The 16,027-nt window shown below is 47.4% G+C and overlaps 1 protein-coding gene across 3 annotated transcripts; it reads left to right on the top strand.

The window, feature by feature from the left end:
• Positions 1–5,077: 5,077 nt before the first annotated feature.
• Positions 5,078–15,557, top strand: LMO2 (LIM domain only 2). 3 transcript variants are annotated; one of them, XM_045557776.1, is made up of 4 exons: positions 5,078–5,238; positions 5,492–5,714; positions 9,758–9,973; positions 14,562–15,557. In XM_045557776.1, exons 2-4 carry the CDS (start codon positions 5,674–5,676, stop codon positions 14,779–14,781), a joined length of 477 nt encoding a protein of 158 aa, XP_045413732.1. In that variant the 5' UTR covers positions 5,078–5,238; positions 5,492–5,673; the 3' UTR covers positions 14,782–15,557. The 3 variants fall into 3 exon arrangements, with proteins under 3 accessions (XP_045413732.1, XP_045413731.1, XP_045413733.1); XM_045557775.1 differs by having other exon boundaries at positions 5,078–5,714; XM_045557777.1 differs by lacking the exons at positions 5,078–5,238; positions 5,492–5,714 and adding an exon at positions 5,829–6,366.
• The last annotated feature ends 470 nt before the right edge of the window (positions 15,558–16,027 follow it).

The raw sequence follows: 16,027 nt of genomic DNA, 5'->3' as shown, positions 1-16,027 counted from the left end.
AGTCTGAAAGAGTCCCTACCCTCACAGAGTTTACACTTTAGCTGGGAGGAAACGCCAGTGAAAACACTCAAAAACCTACAAATGCATGTGTAGTAAAGAGAGAGTAGTGATGATACTGGGAAGAAAAACAAAGCAGGATAAGGGGGGAGGAGAGTGGTGAGAAGTAGGATTTTAAAAGGCCCTTCTGAGGATAAAATATTTGAACGGAGACCCGAATGAAATACATGGGAGCCATGGGATGACCCAGGGAAAGAGCGTCTCAGGCAGAGACAAGAGCAAGTGCCAAAGCCTCCTCCTGCAGGAGTCAACCTGGTTTGTTCTGAGGCACAGAAAGAAAGCCAGTGTGGTTCCAGCAGAGAGCAGAGGGGTGTGCTGGAGCAGAGGACAGAGAGGTAGTAGAGCCAGATACTAGGGCCTTCTAGGCCACAGTGAGGAGTTTCGATTTCAAATGCACTGTCCTCCAGGGTGGCAGGCACTGTGGTGTGTCGCTCAGGTGTGGCGCCTCTGCACAGCTGCAGAGAGGAGAGAGAGCACATGAGCAAAGAACACAAAGCTCACTGAGTCAGCTTACTCAGCTCGGATTCCTTCCTTGAACTCAAAGCAGCAAATAAGTCCAGGGTCCAGTACCCAAAAGAGAAGGTGGAGGCAGGTTTGACGGTGGCCAACGGGGAAGAAGGCACTGTTGACTCTGTACGTCTCATTTGCCTTGTCCATCAAGGGGTTTGAATTATCAAGAGGTCTTCAAATATTTTAAAATTGGAATCTCTTTATATAGGCAAAATCTTTCACAGAAGCTTACCGTATGCCAGCTTCCTCTCCAGAGACCTCATGTGCTTTATTTCACAGACTCCTTATACCAGCCCCGTGACATAGGTACACTTAATGCTCCCACTTTACAGGTGAGGGAGCTGAAGTGCAGAGAGGTTGGGCAACATGTCCAAGGTGGGAGCAGGGGTGGGCAGAGCTCGCTAGGGAGACACTTTCAAACTCCTACCACTCCCAGGAGCAAGCCAGGAAATCCCATTTCTCAGGCCCCTTCCACCAGGACTTGCTATGAGCTTAACTCTGCTAAGACCTTGCTGTGGAATTGTGACCTTTGGGGACGACTCCTTCAGCACTTTGTTTTGCCTCTTTTCTCGTTGTAAATGGTGGTTTGGAGGTTGTTGGAAGGGAGAAATCAGATGAATAAAAATCAGGGAGGTAGCTGAAACAGGCAGTGTAGTTGAGAAGCAATGGAGCTGTCAGGAGCCTTGCCAGGGCCCAAGTGGGCACAGTCCTGCACTGCTGGCTAGAACATGGGGGCTCCCCAAGCCTGGAGCCTGCTAATGCCTTAGGTGAACTTCAGCTCTTTCTACAGCACCCCAGCATCAACATTCTTTGGCAGATGTCGCGAGTGGCTGGGAGATTGTTGCTTCCTGATACAGTGGTGATTACTTCTGAAAGATGGGGTAATAGCCACAGCTATCATTTCTGAGCATTTACCACGCATCATCATTGTGCAAAGCATTTTCACACATATCATCCTACTGAATTCTCTGAAAACTCCCATGAGGTGACCAGGCACCCCAGTGACCTCATCCTAGTCCTGCCCCTGCTGACCACTGCTATTATCTCCATCCTCCATTTGACAGATATAGAAACTGAGGTTCAGAGAGGTGAAGTAACTTCCCCTAAATCACACAGCTAATAAACAGTTATGCTATGTCTGCCTGACTTCAATGCTCATTCTTCTAAGACTCAGTTGATATGGATTTTTAAAACAATTTATTCTGGGCTCTTTTCTACCGTATAGAACACCTGAGTTATTTATCACTAAGGTTACTAATAATTCTGTGAAAACATAACTATCGGCTGGCCCTGAAATGTCCTGAAATGAGTTCGAGAGCCAGATAACTGTGACAATTGAATAGTTTAAAGAATTTTGCATGGAAGCTGAAGCCATATTAAGATAGATCTTTATTTTTGTTCCCGTATGTGAATGTCACAAGTAACAAGGCATATGTTGCAACTTGGTTTCTAATGGTTAAAAAAAAAAGAGAGAGACAGAGGGGTAAATTGTCATTGTTGGCATTTTCCCAATGATATTTGCATTTCGCTTTCTATCAGAAGTCCATTTTAGCAAAGGAATGTAGCTTTAGTCACTCGAAACTGCTCTTCCCTAGGAAACAATTGTAAACGTAATAAGCAAAAAGAATAGAAAATGCCCACAGGAAAAATATGACCCATCTGAGTTCAGATTCATTGTGCAGATTGATTCATTCTTCTTTTGACATTCTTATTCATGAAGGAAAACTTGAAAATTTTCTAATTTTTAGGGTATTTAAGATTTGCAAGGAGTTGGGGGAGAGGGAGAAGAAATTAAATTTCAATCCCATGGGGCAGGGATCAAGGACAGATCTCCTCAACTCTTAAGAACCATTTTACATGTTCAAATCACCTTGCAGTTCTTGAGTCTCTTCTGCATTAGGCACGTACTGGTTGCTATGGGAGGATGCAGTAAGGTCATGATTGCTTTAAAATTATTCATAATAAAAACACATTTTGAGACTTGATTCTAAATGTTACTTAAATTTGAGCAATTTAATTGTCCGTTGAATAGGAATGAAATCCCACCGGTAGGCAGTTATTTCTTACAACCACTGTGTGTGAAATTGAAATCTTAAGATACCATTTCAAATATTCACCTTCTCTAAGGAAGTTCTCCCCAAAGAGTTGTGAAAGATAAGAAACTGACCCAAAGTCATATGCAGTAATCTCTTTTTCTTTACACACAGGTCAAAGCAGAAGCATATTATTAAAAGGAAACTTTATGTCCAAATTTGGCCATTCTGAGGTTACCTCTTGGAACCCAAGGATATATTTATTTTTAACAACTGACTCGAGCCCCATTCAAAACAGTGGCAAGGAACATAGTAATTTATCAGATTAAATATTTAATAAAAACAACCAACTGCAAACATATCATCTAGTCACCAAGGTAAAGAACATTAAAATGGAAAATGCTTATATGTTGTGTTTAGGAGCAGAAACGAGTGAAGACCCTAGTCTGTTTGCTTTTTAAAAACAGGAAACAGATTTTTAATTTGGAAGGGAAATTCTTATTTTAAATTCTCATTTCAACTTTAACTTTAATTTCAAGCTCTTTTTAAATCATCTCAGTGATGTCTTTTGCATAACATAACAGCCACCATTTATGAGCACTTACTATATGTCAGGTGCTTGCTATGCAATCAATCTCATATCTATTATTAGCCCCTTTACAAATCTATGTGTCACACTTTGCATGGACAAAAAACCTAACCATAAGTTTTGTCATCTCCATTTTACAGATGAGGATACTGGGAGTTAAATTCCTACTCTTAGGCCAGGTTCACACAGGTGGTAAAGGGCGGGTTAGAACACAGGCAGTCTGACTCTGGAGCCGCTACCCAATACTACCTCCTCAGACTTACTTTCCTAGGCCATGCTGGCTGGTAAGAGCCTAAATAAACCCAGGCAGTCAAGTTTCAAAGTCCCAGCATTTAAACACCACATTGACTGGTTATGTGTAGCTAAACTGTTAATCACAACCTGTATGTTTATTTTCATCTCTGGGAGAAATGAAAGTAGAGTGGTAGGTTACATATTTATCACACAATTTAGGCTTGCCTAAAAATTCTGGGGATTTTCTTTATTTAATTAAAAACAAGGATCTGATCAGGAAAGACATTTTTTATATGCTGAAGGCCCAGCTTGGAGCCAAGAGTGCTCTTAAGGCTTCCTCGGACAAACACATACACACACACACACACACACACACACACACACGCACACATGCACAAATTTTAACTATACCCATTAGGGTCCCAGCCTTAGGACACAGGGACAAGAAAATGACAAGAGCATGCAGACAATAGTAAATTCTGGTTATACTTGTAACAAGTCATTGAGGATTTGGCTCTGAACAGGGAAGGTGAAGTGTCCAGGGATGCACTTCTAACTTCAGCCACCAGCTTTCAGGGTGAGCTAGTCCAAGCTGGTCAGTGTCACCTTTAAAATGGGAACACAGTGTCTATGCCTATGATCCAGACTGTTCATATAAAAGTCCTTACAGAACTTGGTAGTTTCCTTTTTGCAAGCCTTATATCATGCACAAACAGGCCTTCAATAGTACTTTCTGAATGCAGACATCCTCAAGGAACTCTGAGGCCCAGGGGAATCGCAATTTTTCTCCATGGAATGACAGACTGCTAGCCTCCTCCCCTTCCCTTCTGCATTCCTCCCTCTTCCTAGAATGAAGTTGGAGGGGAAAGCTGAACCCCCAAATCCAGTCTGCCTTCTTTCTCTTTGCCTGACCCAGGCCAAAATAATCTCCCAGGTACTGTTTTTGATCATTGGAAAAGCACTTTCTCTGGTCGGGGTATTACTGGCATTGGGGAGGAGGCAGTTTAACCGCAGGGGTGAGCTTTCTGAAAGGTACTGAGGGAGGGAATTCTCCCGCCAGCAGACGGATAGGAGCCCCGAACTAGCGTGGTCTCTCCCAGCCACCCTCCCTCGGGATTAGCTGCCCTGGCACTGCTCAGGCGTCCCCAGCCCGTGCGATCCCGGCTCGCGCAGCTCCGTTGCCCCTTCGGAGCGCGGGCCGCAGCCCCAAGCCCGCAGCCGGCAGAGCCGCGTGTCCCGGGCGTCCCCGCGCTCCGCGTCCACGGACCTGGGACCTCGAACCCGGGGCGGGCACGAAAGCCGCTCGGGACACTGCATTTCTGTAGGTGCTTATTTCACATTCTTGTCTTTTCGTGCTTGCTAGAGCTACCCGTTAGTTACTTTCAGCCTTAGTTAAACCAAAGAGAAGATTGGACGCCCTAAAACATGATTTAGTGACTGCCCGGCCTCCTCGCCGCGGAGAGTGTTCGCTGAGCGACTCTCCCCGTCCCCGACGCTGGCCCCTTTAAGAAGCCCAGTCAGTCCTGATGCTGCTGTTTGTATTGCTAATACCCAGGAGCCCCGTTTAAAAAAAAAAAGGGAAAAAGGGGAGGAGGGACCGGGCAGCTGTCTCTTTAAATGTGATTTCCTTCTATTGTATTTGAATCGTGATCAGGAAAAAGGAAATGAAACCAGAGACAGAGGGAAGCTGAGCGAAAATAGACCTTCCCGAGAGAGGAGGAAGCCCGGGGAGAGGCGCACGGTCCCCTCCCCGCCCCCGGCCGCCGCCCCCTCTCTGCCCTCGGCGGCGAGCTGCGCGCCGCGACCCGGGCGAAGGTGCGAGGGGCTCGGGGCGGCCGGGCGGGCGCGCACCATCTCCGTGGGCGGCGCGGAGCCGGCGACAGCGCGCGATCGGAACCGGGCGGCGGCAGCGGCGGTGGTGGCGGCGGCGGGACCGGGATGGAAGGTTAAGTCCTGAGCAGCAGCAGCAGCTGCAGCCGCCCGGGGCCAGGCTGCGCGCCCCGGCCCCCGCCTCGGCCGCGGCGCGCCCGCAGCCCGGTGATTCGCTCTCTCTCTTTGGCGTTTGAAGGGAGCGCGGTGACTGTCCTTGAGCGCGGAGGGGCGAGCTCGCCGCCGGAGCGCCGGAGCAAGCGGAGGCGCAGGAGCGGCGGCGGCGCCCGAGCACCCGAGGGGGTCCGAGCCCCGGCAGCCGGCCAGCCCCGCGCCACAAAGGGAGCGCCCCCGCCGCCCGGCACGCCGCCTCCCTCCCCAATGTCCTCGGCCATCGAAAGGAAGAGCCTGGACCCGTCTGAGTAAGTGTGGCGCGCCCGTCACCCATGGTGTCCGCGGCCTCGCGCCCTGGAGCGGCAGGGGGCGGGGGTGGCACGGGCGGCCCTGGAGGGGGCTCTAGGTGCGCGCCCACAGCGTGCCCTTGGCCCCGTCTGCCTTGCGCGGGGCTCCCCCTTCCTCGCGGGTGACTCCGGGGGGACTGGGAGAGGGACTTGGCAGCGGGTGGCCGGGAGAGGGGATCGGCCGGGAGCTTCTGTGGGCCCCTCCAGGCTACCTGGGACGCTCCCCAAAGCCACCGCGGGCCAGAAAGTTTGCACAGGACCAGGCACGGGGCGAGCGTGGAGGCGCGCAGGTGCCGTCCGGAGAGCGTTCGGGGCTTGATTCTGCCCCCTTCTCGCGTCTCGCTGCTTCTCGGCCCTTTCTCTTTGTCCATTTGGTCTTGGAAAGGGGAACGTTCCAATTGGAGGCCTCCGGGGGTCCCCGCCTGCACCCTTCCCGGTCCGCAGGTGGAGCGGCTGCCAGCTGCGCGGATAACTGGCTGGCGAGAGGTCCGACCGTCCACCTCGGAGCTCTCTCTGGCTTCCAGAGCCTTCTAGAGCAGCTAAATCCGGAGTAAATCTGGGTACATGTACCCGCTCCCCGGGGCCCACCGATGGGAGCCTGTGAACCTCAAAAGTTAGTGCACTATTTTGTGTATAGGTGAATTTTTCTGGGGAGCGGTCTCATAGTGTTTATCATAGTCTCAAAAGGGTTTTGGGGTCAGGGAATCAGAGCTGTAAAGAGCATTTGCGCATCTGTTTTCTCAGCCTCTTACTGGTATGGAATGTTCTCCTATTCCCAACATATACCCCCAACCTATTCTTTAGTGTTAACACGAGGAGTCGGGGGTTTTTTGAATATCATTTTCTTGTCAATGCAAATGCCCTTTTAAGAGTCATTAACTGTCTGGTTTTGAGAATTTTTATTCCTTTGAAGTCCCCTTCTAATCCTTTGAAGGGATTTGTTACACAAGACCAAAGGAGCTGGTTAATGACTTGTCCATTTGTGCTTTTAAAGAGGCATTTGTTTTGTTTTTTCCTTTCCTGCTTTAAAAGAATTGTGCTTTCCTGCTTGAAGTACCCACCCACCGCCCCCTCCAATTTCAGCTTTCTATGGTGTTTATTTACCTGGGTTTTACCCTCAGTTAAGGGCATAAAAGCTCAGCATGTTCTCATAAAACACAGGAAGTACCACCATCCAATGAGAGTATAAACATCACTGTTCAGCCTTGAAGGTTAAGACACCAGTTCTACCAGGAGCTAGGTTTGTCATAACAGAAGCCCCGCTTCCTTAAGCAAATTCCCAGGAGAAAAATAACATTCCATTTAAAAAGTATATGTCTGTGCAACAATGGGTTTAAAGGGTAGTTTGTTCACTTTTTTATAAACTTAGAATTACAACTGAGCTCTGAGTTTCAGAGACTGGACAAGATCGTAGCACTACACTAAGGAAATGAATTGGATGAATTGGTGCCTAATGCCTCTTCAATCAGCAGAATTTACTGACTAATCCTTTTAATAGAAGATAAATCTGGAGGTTTCAGTTCCCTGGAGGAAGTTTGCTCTTTTCCAAGTTTGTGCTTTTTCACTAAGGTTAGAAAATGGAAACTTCCTAACACAGCAGGCACCTACTGATGGAGACTCACCTACACCATCCTTCACCTCACTGCCCAGTGAAGATGGGTTCTAATCAGACATATACAAGCTAGGTGAGAAATTGCTGCAGCACATATTTTCCTCCCTCTCTTGGAAATTGTTGAGAAATTATCCCAGAAATCCAAGCTGAAGTGATACTCAGATATAATATTCAGGATAGACTCTGGGAGAATAGCAAATATTAATTTGATAGTGAATCCGGTTCAGTCATTGTCTTGGATTGTCCACCAAAGATAATGTGACGTTATCATTAATTTTAGAAAGATAGATGGAGCCAATATCTTATCCTTTCCTTCTCTATCACATCCTAGGCTGTCACGATAGCGCTTTTCCTCTGCATTCCTCCTGCGGCCCACTATCCAGCTAGATGCTTCCTTGTGGACTTAGTCAAAGCCTTACTTGGGTCATTACAATCAGCATGTCCAAATTACAGATCGAGACTTGCCTAGGCATGCAAAAATGAAACATTTAGGCCGAAAAACAGGCCAGAATTCGTGAACACAGAGAGTTCCTCACCATGCAATTGGTGGCCCCTGCTGCCTCCCTGTGAGTAACTAGAGCACTTCATTTTAATTCCAGGCAGTTTTGCTCCAGCTATGTGCAAATTCTCTTACACAGCTGGTTGGCAGCATCAGCATTGGAGCATCCAGTGTGATCCATGAGGTTCCATTTGTGTTTCTGAAAGCTCAGAGTAAGACGGAGGAGCTGTGGCAGGAGAAGAGATGCAGCTGAGCTGGCGCACGCGAAGAGGCCGGGATATTAGTTATTAGAAGGGAGAAGAGAAGTTCGTATGTACAATCTATAGAAACAAAGGAAAGCAAGTCAGGCTGCAGGGAATTTTTAAAACTATGATCTTGATTTTGTTTTTCAAAGAAACTGGCTTGAGCTTCACTTTTCCTTGTTCTAAAGATGATAATCTTATGAAGCTCTCATATACTCTATCTACAAAATGTGGGCTTGGTTTTGGCATTCCTGAATGAATACTCATAGGGAATACTTCACTCTTTACCTGACAGAGTCACCTGAAGTTGTCAGAGTGTGTTATAAACATGGATCACCTGAGCCTCTTGTCCCTAAGGATAATAGGTGCTGAGATTTGTGAGCACAGGCCAATTAGGACACGGTCACCTGGTGAGTTAGTGCTAGCTAGAAATAGGAGACACAGATTTGTAACTCCAAGCTACCCAGGAGGAAACTCCCTTTGGGAATGTCACAGTTGGAAGAAGGTCCATTTCTTGAAACATAATAGATTTTTAAAAATAAATTTATGTTTGAGTAGGGTTCCAGAGAGCACTTGTTAATTATTACAAATCAACAAGTATCAACTTTTTCCTGTGTCCCATGTGGTGCTGGAATCATTCCTTCCACTCCCCTGTTTTCCTTTGGCAAAGTTATTTATTTTAAAATGTAAAACAAAAGTATTCAGATTCCAGTGAAGCAACGTAAATGAGAGACACAATGCATGGCTTTTTAATGAAAACATGTATCCCAGGCCCACTATTAACTAATTGCCTGGATTGAGATTTCAGTGTCTGTTTAATTGCCTTCTACTCTCTTTAAAATAATCATTGCCCTCTCCTCAGTTTCGTTCCTAAATCAACTTTATCCAAATCAGTTTCGCTGTTGTAAAAATTTTCAGGTGTGGAAAAAAGGTCTATTTGATGTCCTTCATAAGTTTGACAATGGCCTTATATCTAGGGCTTTTCTCCAAAGATTCATCGAGTAAGAAGGATGGGATGTGGAATTTCTGTTTAAAAATAAAATAAGGAGAATTCCTCTTATATCATGATGGGATTTTTATTTTGGAAAGAGAAGGCAACCTAAAATAATTTTTGGTCCCCCTCTTTCTTCCTTGCCTCTGCTTTTGTGCTGTTGGGGAGAGCTGGAGGGAGAGTGGCATAGACTCAGCAGGGAGTTTGCAGATTGTTAGCGCTCTGGGCCTAGTCCCGGTGCCTCCTCTGAGGTTAGGCAGTGCCCTTGGGTGCTGGGTATGGGAGGAGGAGAGAGAGAGAGAACTGTGAAGAGAGAGGAGAGTCGGAGGGGGGAGTGGGAAAAAGCAGAAGCGAGAGCAGAGGTGCCCAGGTGGTGCTGGGCGTGGTCGGGGTACACTGCCACCTGCAGTTGCCCTTGACTCCTCTTGGTGGCCTGTGTTCACTTAGAGAATCTAGGGTGTAAAGTCTGACTCTCTCTTGTCAACCCAAGCTTGGCTGGGGCTCTCTGCACTATGGCCAAGGGATGTGTTGTCCCCTCCCTTCTCCTTATGTCACCAAAAGGCAATCGAAGGAGGCTTCCTGTCTGGCCCAGAGCGAACCCTGACCTCCAGTGCTAGTCTCAGCCGTGAGGTTGTCCCTAACGCTTGACCTTGTCTCCAGGGAACCAGTGGACGAGGTGCTGCAGATCCCCCCATCCCTGCTGACATGCGGCGGCTGCCAGCAGAACATTGGGGACCGCTACTTCCTGAAGGCCATCGACCAGTACTGGCACGAGGACTGCCTCAGCTGTGACCTCTGTGGGTGCCGGCTGGGCGAGGTGGGGCGGCGCCTCTACTACAAGCTGGGCCGGAAGCTCTGCCGGAGAGACTATCTCAGGTATCTTCCAGCCGCCCCCTGGGGCCCTCCAGGGAGGTCGGGTGGGCCGTGGACATCGGTGAATGCCACTCCTGCCCTGGGCTGGGACACCACCTGCCCAAAGAGGTTGGGCTGTACAGGCTGAATCCCAGCTCCCCGTGCAGAAAAGCATGTCCTCAGGCATATGTTCCTATGTGGTAAAATACTAACGTTTTTAAAGGCAAGAGAATGATAAACACAAAATTCAGGGCAGTAGTTCCCTGGGTGGGGGGGGCAGTCACGGGGGTAGGATCGAGGAGTACACGTAGAGGGTCGTAGGAACTGGGAGTGTTTTAATTTATACATTTGAGGGTGGGTTCTTAGGAGCTCATTTGAACACTTCAAAACATATAATAGGTCATAAATATTTTTTTGTATGACTCCGATATTATGTGATGAGAAATGTAAAAATAGCACGCTGTTGCCATGGGACTCCAAGTCTTGACTGTCCTGGGAGGCAGGTGGTATTTGAAGGACATAAGGGCAAAGGTCCCCGAGTCAGTTGTAGGTGCGAGTCCCACCACCACTGCTTTCCAGCTCTGTGATCTTGGGCAAGTTACTGAACCTCCCTAAGTCTCCGTAAAACCGGGATAATAATAGTACCTACTTCCAAGGAAGTGGCAAGGATTCGATAGAACAACACATGTAAAGTACTTGGCTTCGTGAGTATCAAATCGATGTTAGCTGCTCTTATAACTTACCCTCGTGACATAATCATTCAGTATTGTTCAATCTAATGAACAAGGAGATGGCAGAATGGAAGGGTAAAATAGGAACTTGACAAGGCCAAGTGAGACAGGAGCCGAGGACATCTCCTGTGCTCTGGGTCATACTTTTGGCCGTCTGAATATAACAGCACTCACCAAGTACCTTTGCCTGGAATGTTCTAGCATTTCTGTTTGCATATTAGCTGTTGTGGAGGTAACTCTCCCCGTGCCCTCTGCTGTCAGCTCTGCTCAGCTGTGTAGCTGTCAGTTTTTCACCATCTTCCTGCGGCCGAGGGTCTGAAGCATGCATGCCTCACATATTAGGACCCTCCAACCCATGGAAGCTTGTTTAAACTTCAGTGCCCTTGACTGCTAGGCCAGCTCTTCCTCCCAAACCTGCCTTCAGAGCATTTTACATTAAAAAAAAAAAAAAAGAAATCTGCAGGCAATTCCACAGTGAAGGAAGCTTATCTGTTTACCCAAAGACTGATAGACTAAGCTTTTTTCCCTCCTAAATTCCCTGATAAAGTCCTTGCAAATTTGGTGATTCCGAAAAAGTAAGTAGGGATTTTCAGTGATCATGATTATAATTTTGGTCAATTTTCTTTTTTATTTCTTAAGTTACAAAAAAATAGAACTGGAATAAATACAGACCCGGTTTTGCTCACTCCCTCTTTGCCAAGGCAGCCAGAAAGCAGACGGGTAAATGACTCCCCCTGGGCCCCTGACTACATCCCTGTCAAATCATTTGAATCTTATTAAATGAAGTGTGGATAGAGTAAGGTCAAAAGAGCCCCGGCTTCTCTCTATCTCTGCAGTTTTGTATAACATTCAAGAATAAAACCAGTGCTGCCTGGGCTTGTTAATCTTTCCATTTTCAAAAAGGCGAGAGAAAAAAAATAGTCTGGGAGAACCCAATGTTAATTAACTTGTGTCTTGGTGACATGAAATAATTCTTCTCCCTGCCACATTCCTAGGCAACATGTTAATTAACTGTGTTAGCGCAGGCGGTTCCAGCCATCCTTTAATATTTATATTATTGTTATTAAAATGGGCAGCAGAAAGCTTAAGACTCGACACCTCTTGACAGAGGAGAAAAATTGTTTTTGCTATGGGAATGGTCCTTTAGCCACAGACTTGTTCTCCTGCATTCTTAGCATATCTGGTGGTATCATTTAACATGGCAAGTTGGAGGAGTGACCACCTGGGCCCTCTGATGGGGTTCAGTCCTTCTCCCCCGTCCCTGGGATAACTTTTCCCCATGAGGATTTCCAGTGGCTGACTCGCCTGTCACAGTCCTTTTCAGATATTGAGGCTCAAATATTCATGAGACCCCCATGCAGAAGCCCTGCCACTGTCATCTTGTGTTGCTGGGAGCCAAACAGCAGCTGTTAATGTCTGTGCCCAGCCCAGGTCCCCTTGGATCCCTTTTTACCAAATGTTGTGTGCTGGAGGGGAGGCACCCCCGTAGTGGTTTTACTCTCAACAGCCAGTACCTGCATGCCACACCCACCAGACCCCCTCCCCCGCCCCCCCAGCAGACCTTAACCAGTGCCAGACACTGGAAGTACCAAAGCCTTGCAACCTTGCCTGGAGCCAGGGCGTCACTTGCACTCCAGAGCTCTTCCCTTCTAAGGGACTTTGCCTGAGGTTGCAATTTGGCTTGGCTTCCTCCCCTATGTCCTTATAGGTTTTTCCTGAGAACACATCCTTAATAAATCACTTGCACATAAATCCTTGCCTCAGGGTCTGCTTCTGGGATATCCAGCCCAAGACACCAGTCCTTGGTGCCAGAGGTTGGTTATCGCTCAAGCTAGGTGTCAAGTCCAGGTTTATTTTACTGACATTAGAATCTCAGAATACCAGAGCCAGAAGGGGTTACCGGGGCCCTCTCTTCCAGTTCCCTTGCTTTACAGCTTACGACACACAAGCCCAGTGAGGGGAAGTCATTTGCTTGGGTCACCTAGCTAGTTAGAGGTGATGCTGGGACCTGAACTTGTCTCCCAAATGTTGGCCCTTTGTCCTTCCCTTCATTAGCTGCCTGACGTGTATTGTAATTTACCCCCTGACTTTCCCTTAATAAGCTCCCTCCTTCCTTAAGGATCTCACACCCCAGGCAGTTGGATTCATTCCACGCACACTGTTTCTCAGTCGTTTATCCTTGCTCAGGCCAAACTGAACTTACTGAACAGTCAAGAAACCAGAACTGTCTTTCCACTCTGTGACCTCCAGTGTGGCAGTTACCTACAGCTTCACCATCTGCTAGGTTAGGATAAAATGTCTTCCCCAGTAATGAGTTTGCTCCCAGGCGGTGCTTTGAAAACACTCAGAGATCTTGAAATGGAAAGAGGGATTCAGAGGGAAATTAGCCGGCCCTGGCTCTGACAATGAGCTCTCTGCTCACAGACCACCTCTTCTTAATTACATTAATTTTGCCCAAATGTTGCAGAATTTGTCATCTGCCCTTATCTCCCCTACAAGCTCTCAGAACATTACCAATTGATTCTCTGATATTCTGAAGTGAATAAGAACTTCTGATAACAAGAAGCATTTACCTAGGACTGTCCTAAAGGTTTTATGTGGAAACCACCTGCTAGCGTGCTATGTTAGCGGCCACGTGTGAAAATTACTTGCTGCAGCAAGACTGGCGCGGTTGGGAATATACCCGAGATGTGTTAAAACGTAACCAGCATTGGCTTAGCCCTTGACCTGGTGGTGCTCTGACATGCTCCATTTGATCCTTCTCACAGCGAGTGAGGTAGATGCTATGACTGCTGCCACTCACTGAAGCTCAGAGAAACCAGAGGTCTCACCAGGGTCACTCAGGTACTCAGGGCTGGTCCTGGACATTGACGCTGGGTCTTCTGAGTCCAGTGCTTGTGTTATTCCAGTTTCACAGCAGATTCTCAAACTTCAGCCTGCGTCCGAGTCCCCTGGAAGTGCTCATGAATACACAGACCGCTGGGCCTTCTCCCCCGAGTGTCTCAGTTGGGTGGGGACGGGGGAGGGCAGAGAATCTGTATGTCTAACCAGTTCCCAGGTGATGCTGATGCTGCTGGTCCCAGGACCAACACTTGGAGAACCACTTCGCTGAGTTCTACCATGTTGCACCCCCCACCCTGACATTGAATACTGCTTGGAATAAGTGATCACTGAGGCTTAGGAGAGTTTTGATTTAAATGTTAGAGGAGAAGTTTCCCCCAAGATTCATGCCCATGGGGCAGTGAGGACCATAAATTAAGATCTGCCAGTCATTATGGAGAGATGCTGTTAGCCTTCCAGATCTCTTCTGTGGAACTCCCTGTCTCCCAGCAGCTGGGGCCCCCGCAAGTGATCGGGTAGAGATGTGCTTTGCAGCTTCTCGGGGGTATTCAAGGCCAGCCCCCACCATGGGTGGAATCAGAGGCTGTTGACATGATTGAGTTTGGGAGCCTCAAAAGGACTCCCACTGCATTGTGTTCCTGGTCAATTCCCTCTCAAAGGGGCCCCAAGGGTCTTACTCCTGCTCCTCTTAGAGTACCTGCCTAAGCTTTTATCACAGATCATTCCAGCTGAGAGTCTCCTTCAGTGAGGCAGGGCCCCGGGCAGCCTAGGGGAATGGTGAGGGGTTGCTGGAGGCAGGGAGAGGGCTCAGAAAAGGGAGGAGTTATGCTAGACGCAAATGCCAGCTTCATCCGAGCATCCTCTGCCTGCTGGGGGAGAGACTGTGCTGGCCAGCCGCCGTCCATCTGGGTTCCACGCTTCCTGGCTTCCTGACGTTCTGGAAGTTCAGCCTCCTTTCTAGAACTGGTCCCCAAACCCTGTCTTTCAGGATTGTCCCTGCCACTCATTCTCTTCTTAGCTTTTCTATCTTTTTGCTCCAGGCTTTTTGGCCAAGATGGTCTCTGCGCATCCTGTGACAAGCGGATCCGTGCCTATGAGATGACGATGCGGGTGAAGGACAAAGTGTATCACTTGGAATGTTTCAAATGTGCCGCCTGTCAGAAGCATTTCTGTGTGGGCGACAGATACCTGCTCATCAACTCCGACATAGTGTGCGAACAGGACATCTACGAGTGGACTAAGATCAATGGGATGATATAGGCCAGCGAGCACCTGAACACGCTCCAAGTGTTCACTGACGACAGTCTCTGTGGGGTCTTCACTCGTAGGCACTTTGGGGGTTCGAGGGTGGGGTGAGGCATTTTTTAGGTGATGGTAGACCCTTGCTGGGCACCAAGACATAGCATTCAAGTGACATAATGCAAGGGCCAAGACTTCGAGGGGGCGAAATGACCAGTCCTTAGGGAGAACTTAGGGTCACAGCCTATCCATAGTAACTGACATGATTAGCAGAAGAAGGAACATTTAGGGGCAAGCAGGCACTGTGCTTTCATGACGGAATTTCACACCTACAGATAGGGAGTTGTATAAAGACTTGTTATGACTTTGACGCTTGCCAACTAGAGATGTGCAATTGATTTCTTTTCTTCCTGGGTTCTGTATCAACCCTGTTCCAATCACCGTCCTCCACACAAGGGAAGGGCGGAGAGGAGAATGCTCATTCTTTTTTTCTTAACCACCTTCCCGAGGCCCATAAGCTTTGGACCCAAGAAAACCTGCATGGAGACACAGTTCAGTTGAGAATGGAAACCACCACTTTTAACCAAACAATTATTTAAAGCGATGCTGATGAATCACTGTTTTTAGACACCTTCGTTTTGAGGTGAGGAGTTCCACAGATTGTTTCTATACAAATATAAATCTTAAAAAAAAAAGTTGTTCAACTATTTTATTATCTTAGATTATATCAAAGTATTTGTTGTGTGTAGTGAAAAAAAAAAACCAACTCTGCAGACTTAATAAAAATGACAGACTGAGACACAGTGTGGTTTATTTGATAATGACGTACAATTTGGGATGGCAGGAAAATGGCCTGCTTTTTCTACTGTAAAGGAAAAGTAAATAAGCAATTTACTTTTAGGTCAAATAAAAACTTTCATTTATTGCAAGGGCTTATGTGAGGCAGGCATGTTTCTATATTACTGGCAATTATATAACAGGTCATCATGTAGCTCAGAGGGATGTAGAATAATTAAATTGTTATTGTCAAATGTGCATTTCACTTCAGCATTGTATAGAATGAGTGGAAGGCAAGATCATTGCCTTTGGGAAACTTGTAACCTAGAAAGGACACAAATACATAAAACAGATTCCCTTTGGGAGAGAAGGTAATTACCTAGTTTGAAATGTGGGAAAGATGCTGAGCTTGACACTTCGATTTTCCAAGACGGGTGTCTCAGGGTATTTTATGACGAGTGGTTACGAGGACCTTACTTTGAGGATTTAA

Source organism: Lemur catta, chromosome 7, assembly GCF_020740605.2.
Source record: "Lemur catta isolate mLemCat1 chromosome 7, mLemCat1.pri, whole genome shotgun sequence".
NCBI classification, from domain to species: Eukaryota; Metazoa; Chordata; class Mammalia; order Primates; family Lemuridae; genus Lemur; species Lemur catta.
This window is presented reverse-complemented; position numbering and strand designations above follow the sequence as displayed.

Bases quoted from the DNA above. Each gene is read 5' to 3' on its own strand.
- LMO2 (XM_045557776.1), top strand. From the start codon at position 5,674: ATGTCCTCGGCCATCGAAAGGAAGAGCCTGGACCCGTCTGA. The intron at 5,715-9,757 runs GTAAGTGTGGCG...CCTTGTCTCCAG, and splicing joins AAGAGCCTGGACCCGTCTGA to GGAACCAGTGGACGAGGTGC. The intron at 9,974-14,561 runs GTATCTTCCAGC...TTTTTGCTCCAG, and splicing joins TGCCGGAGAGACTATCTCAG to GCTTTTTGGCCAAGATGGTC.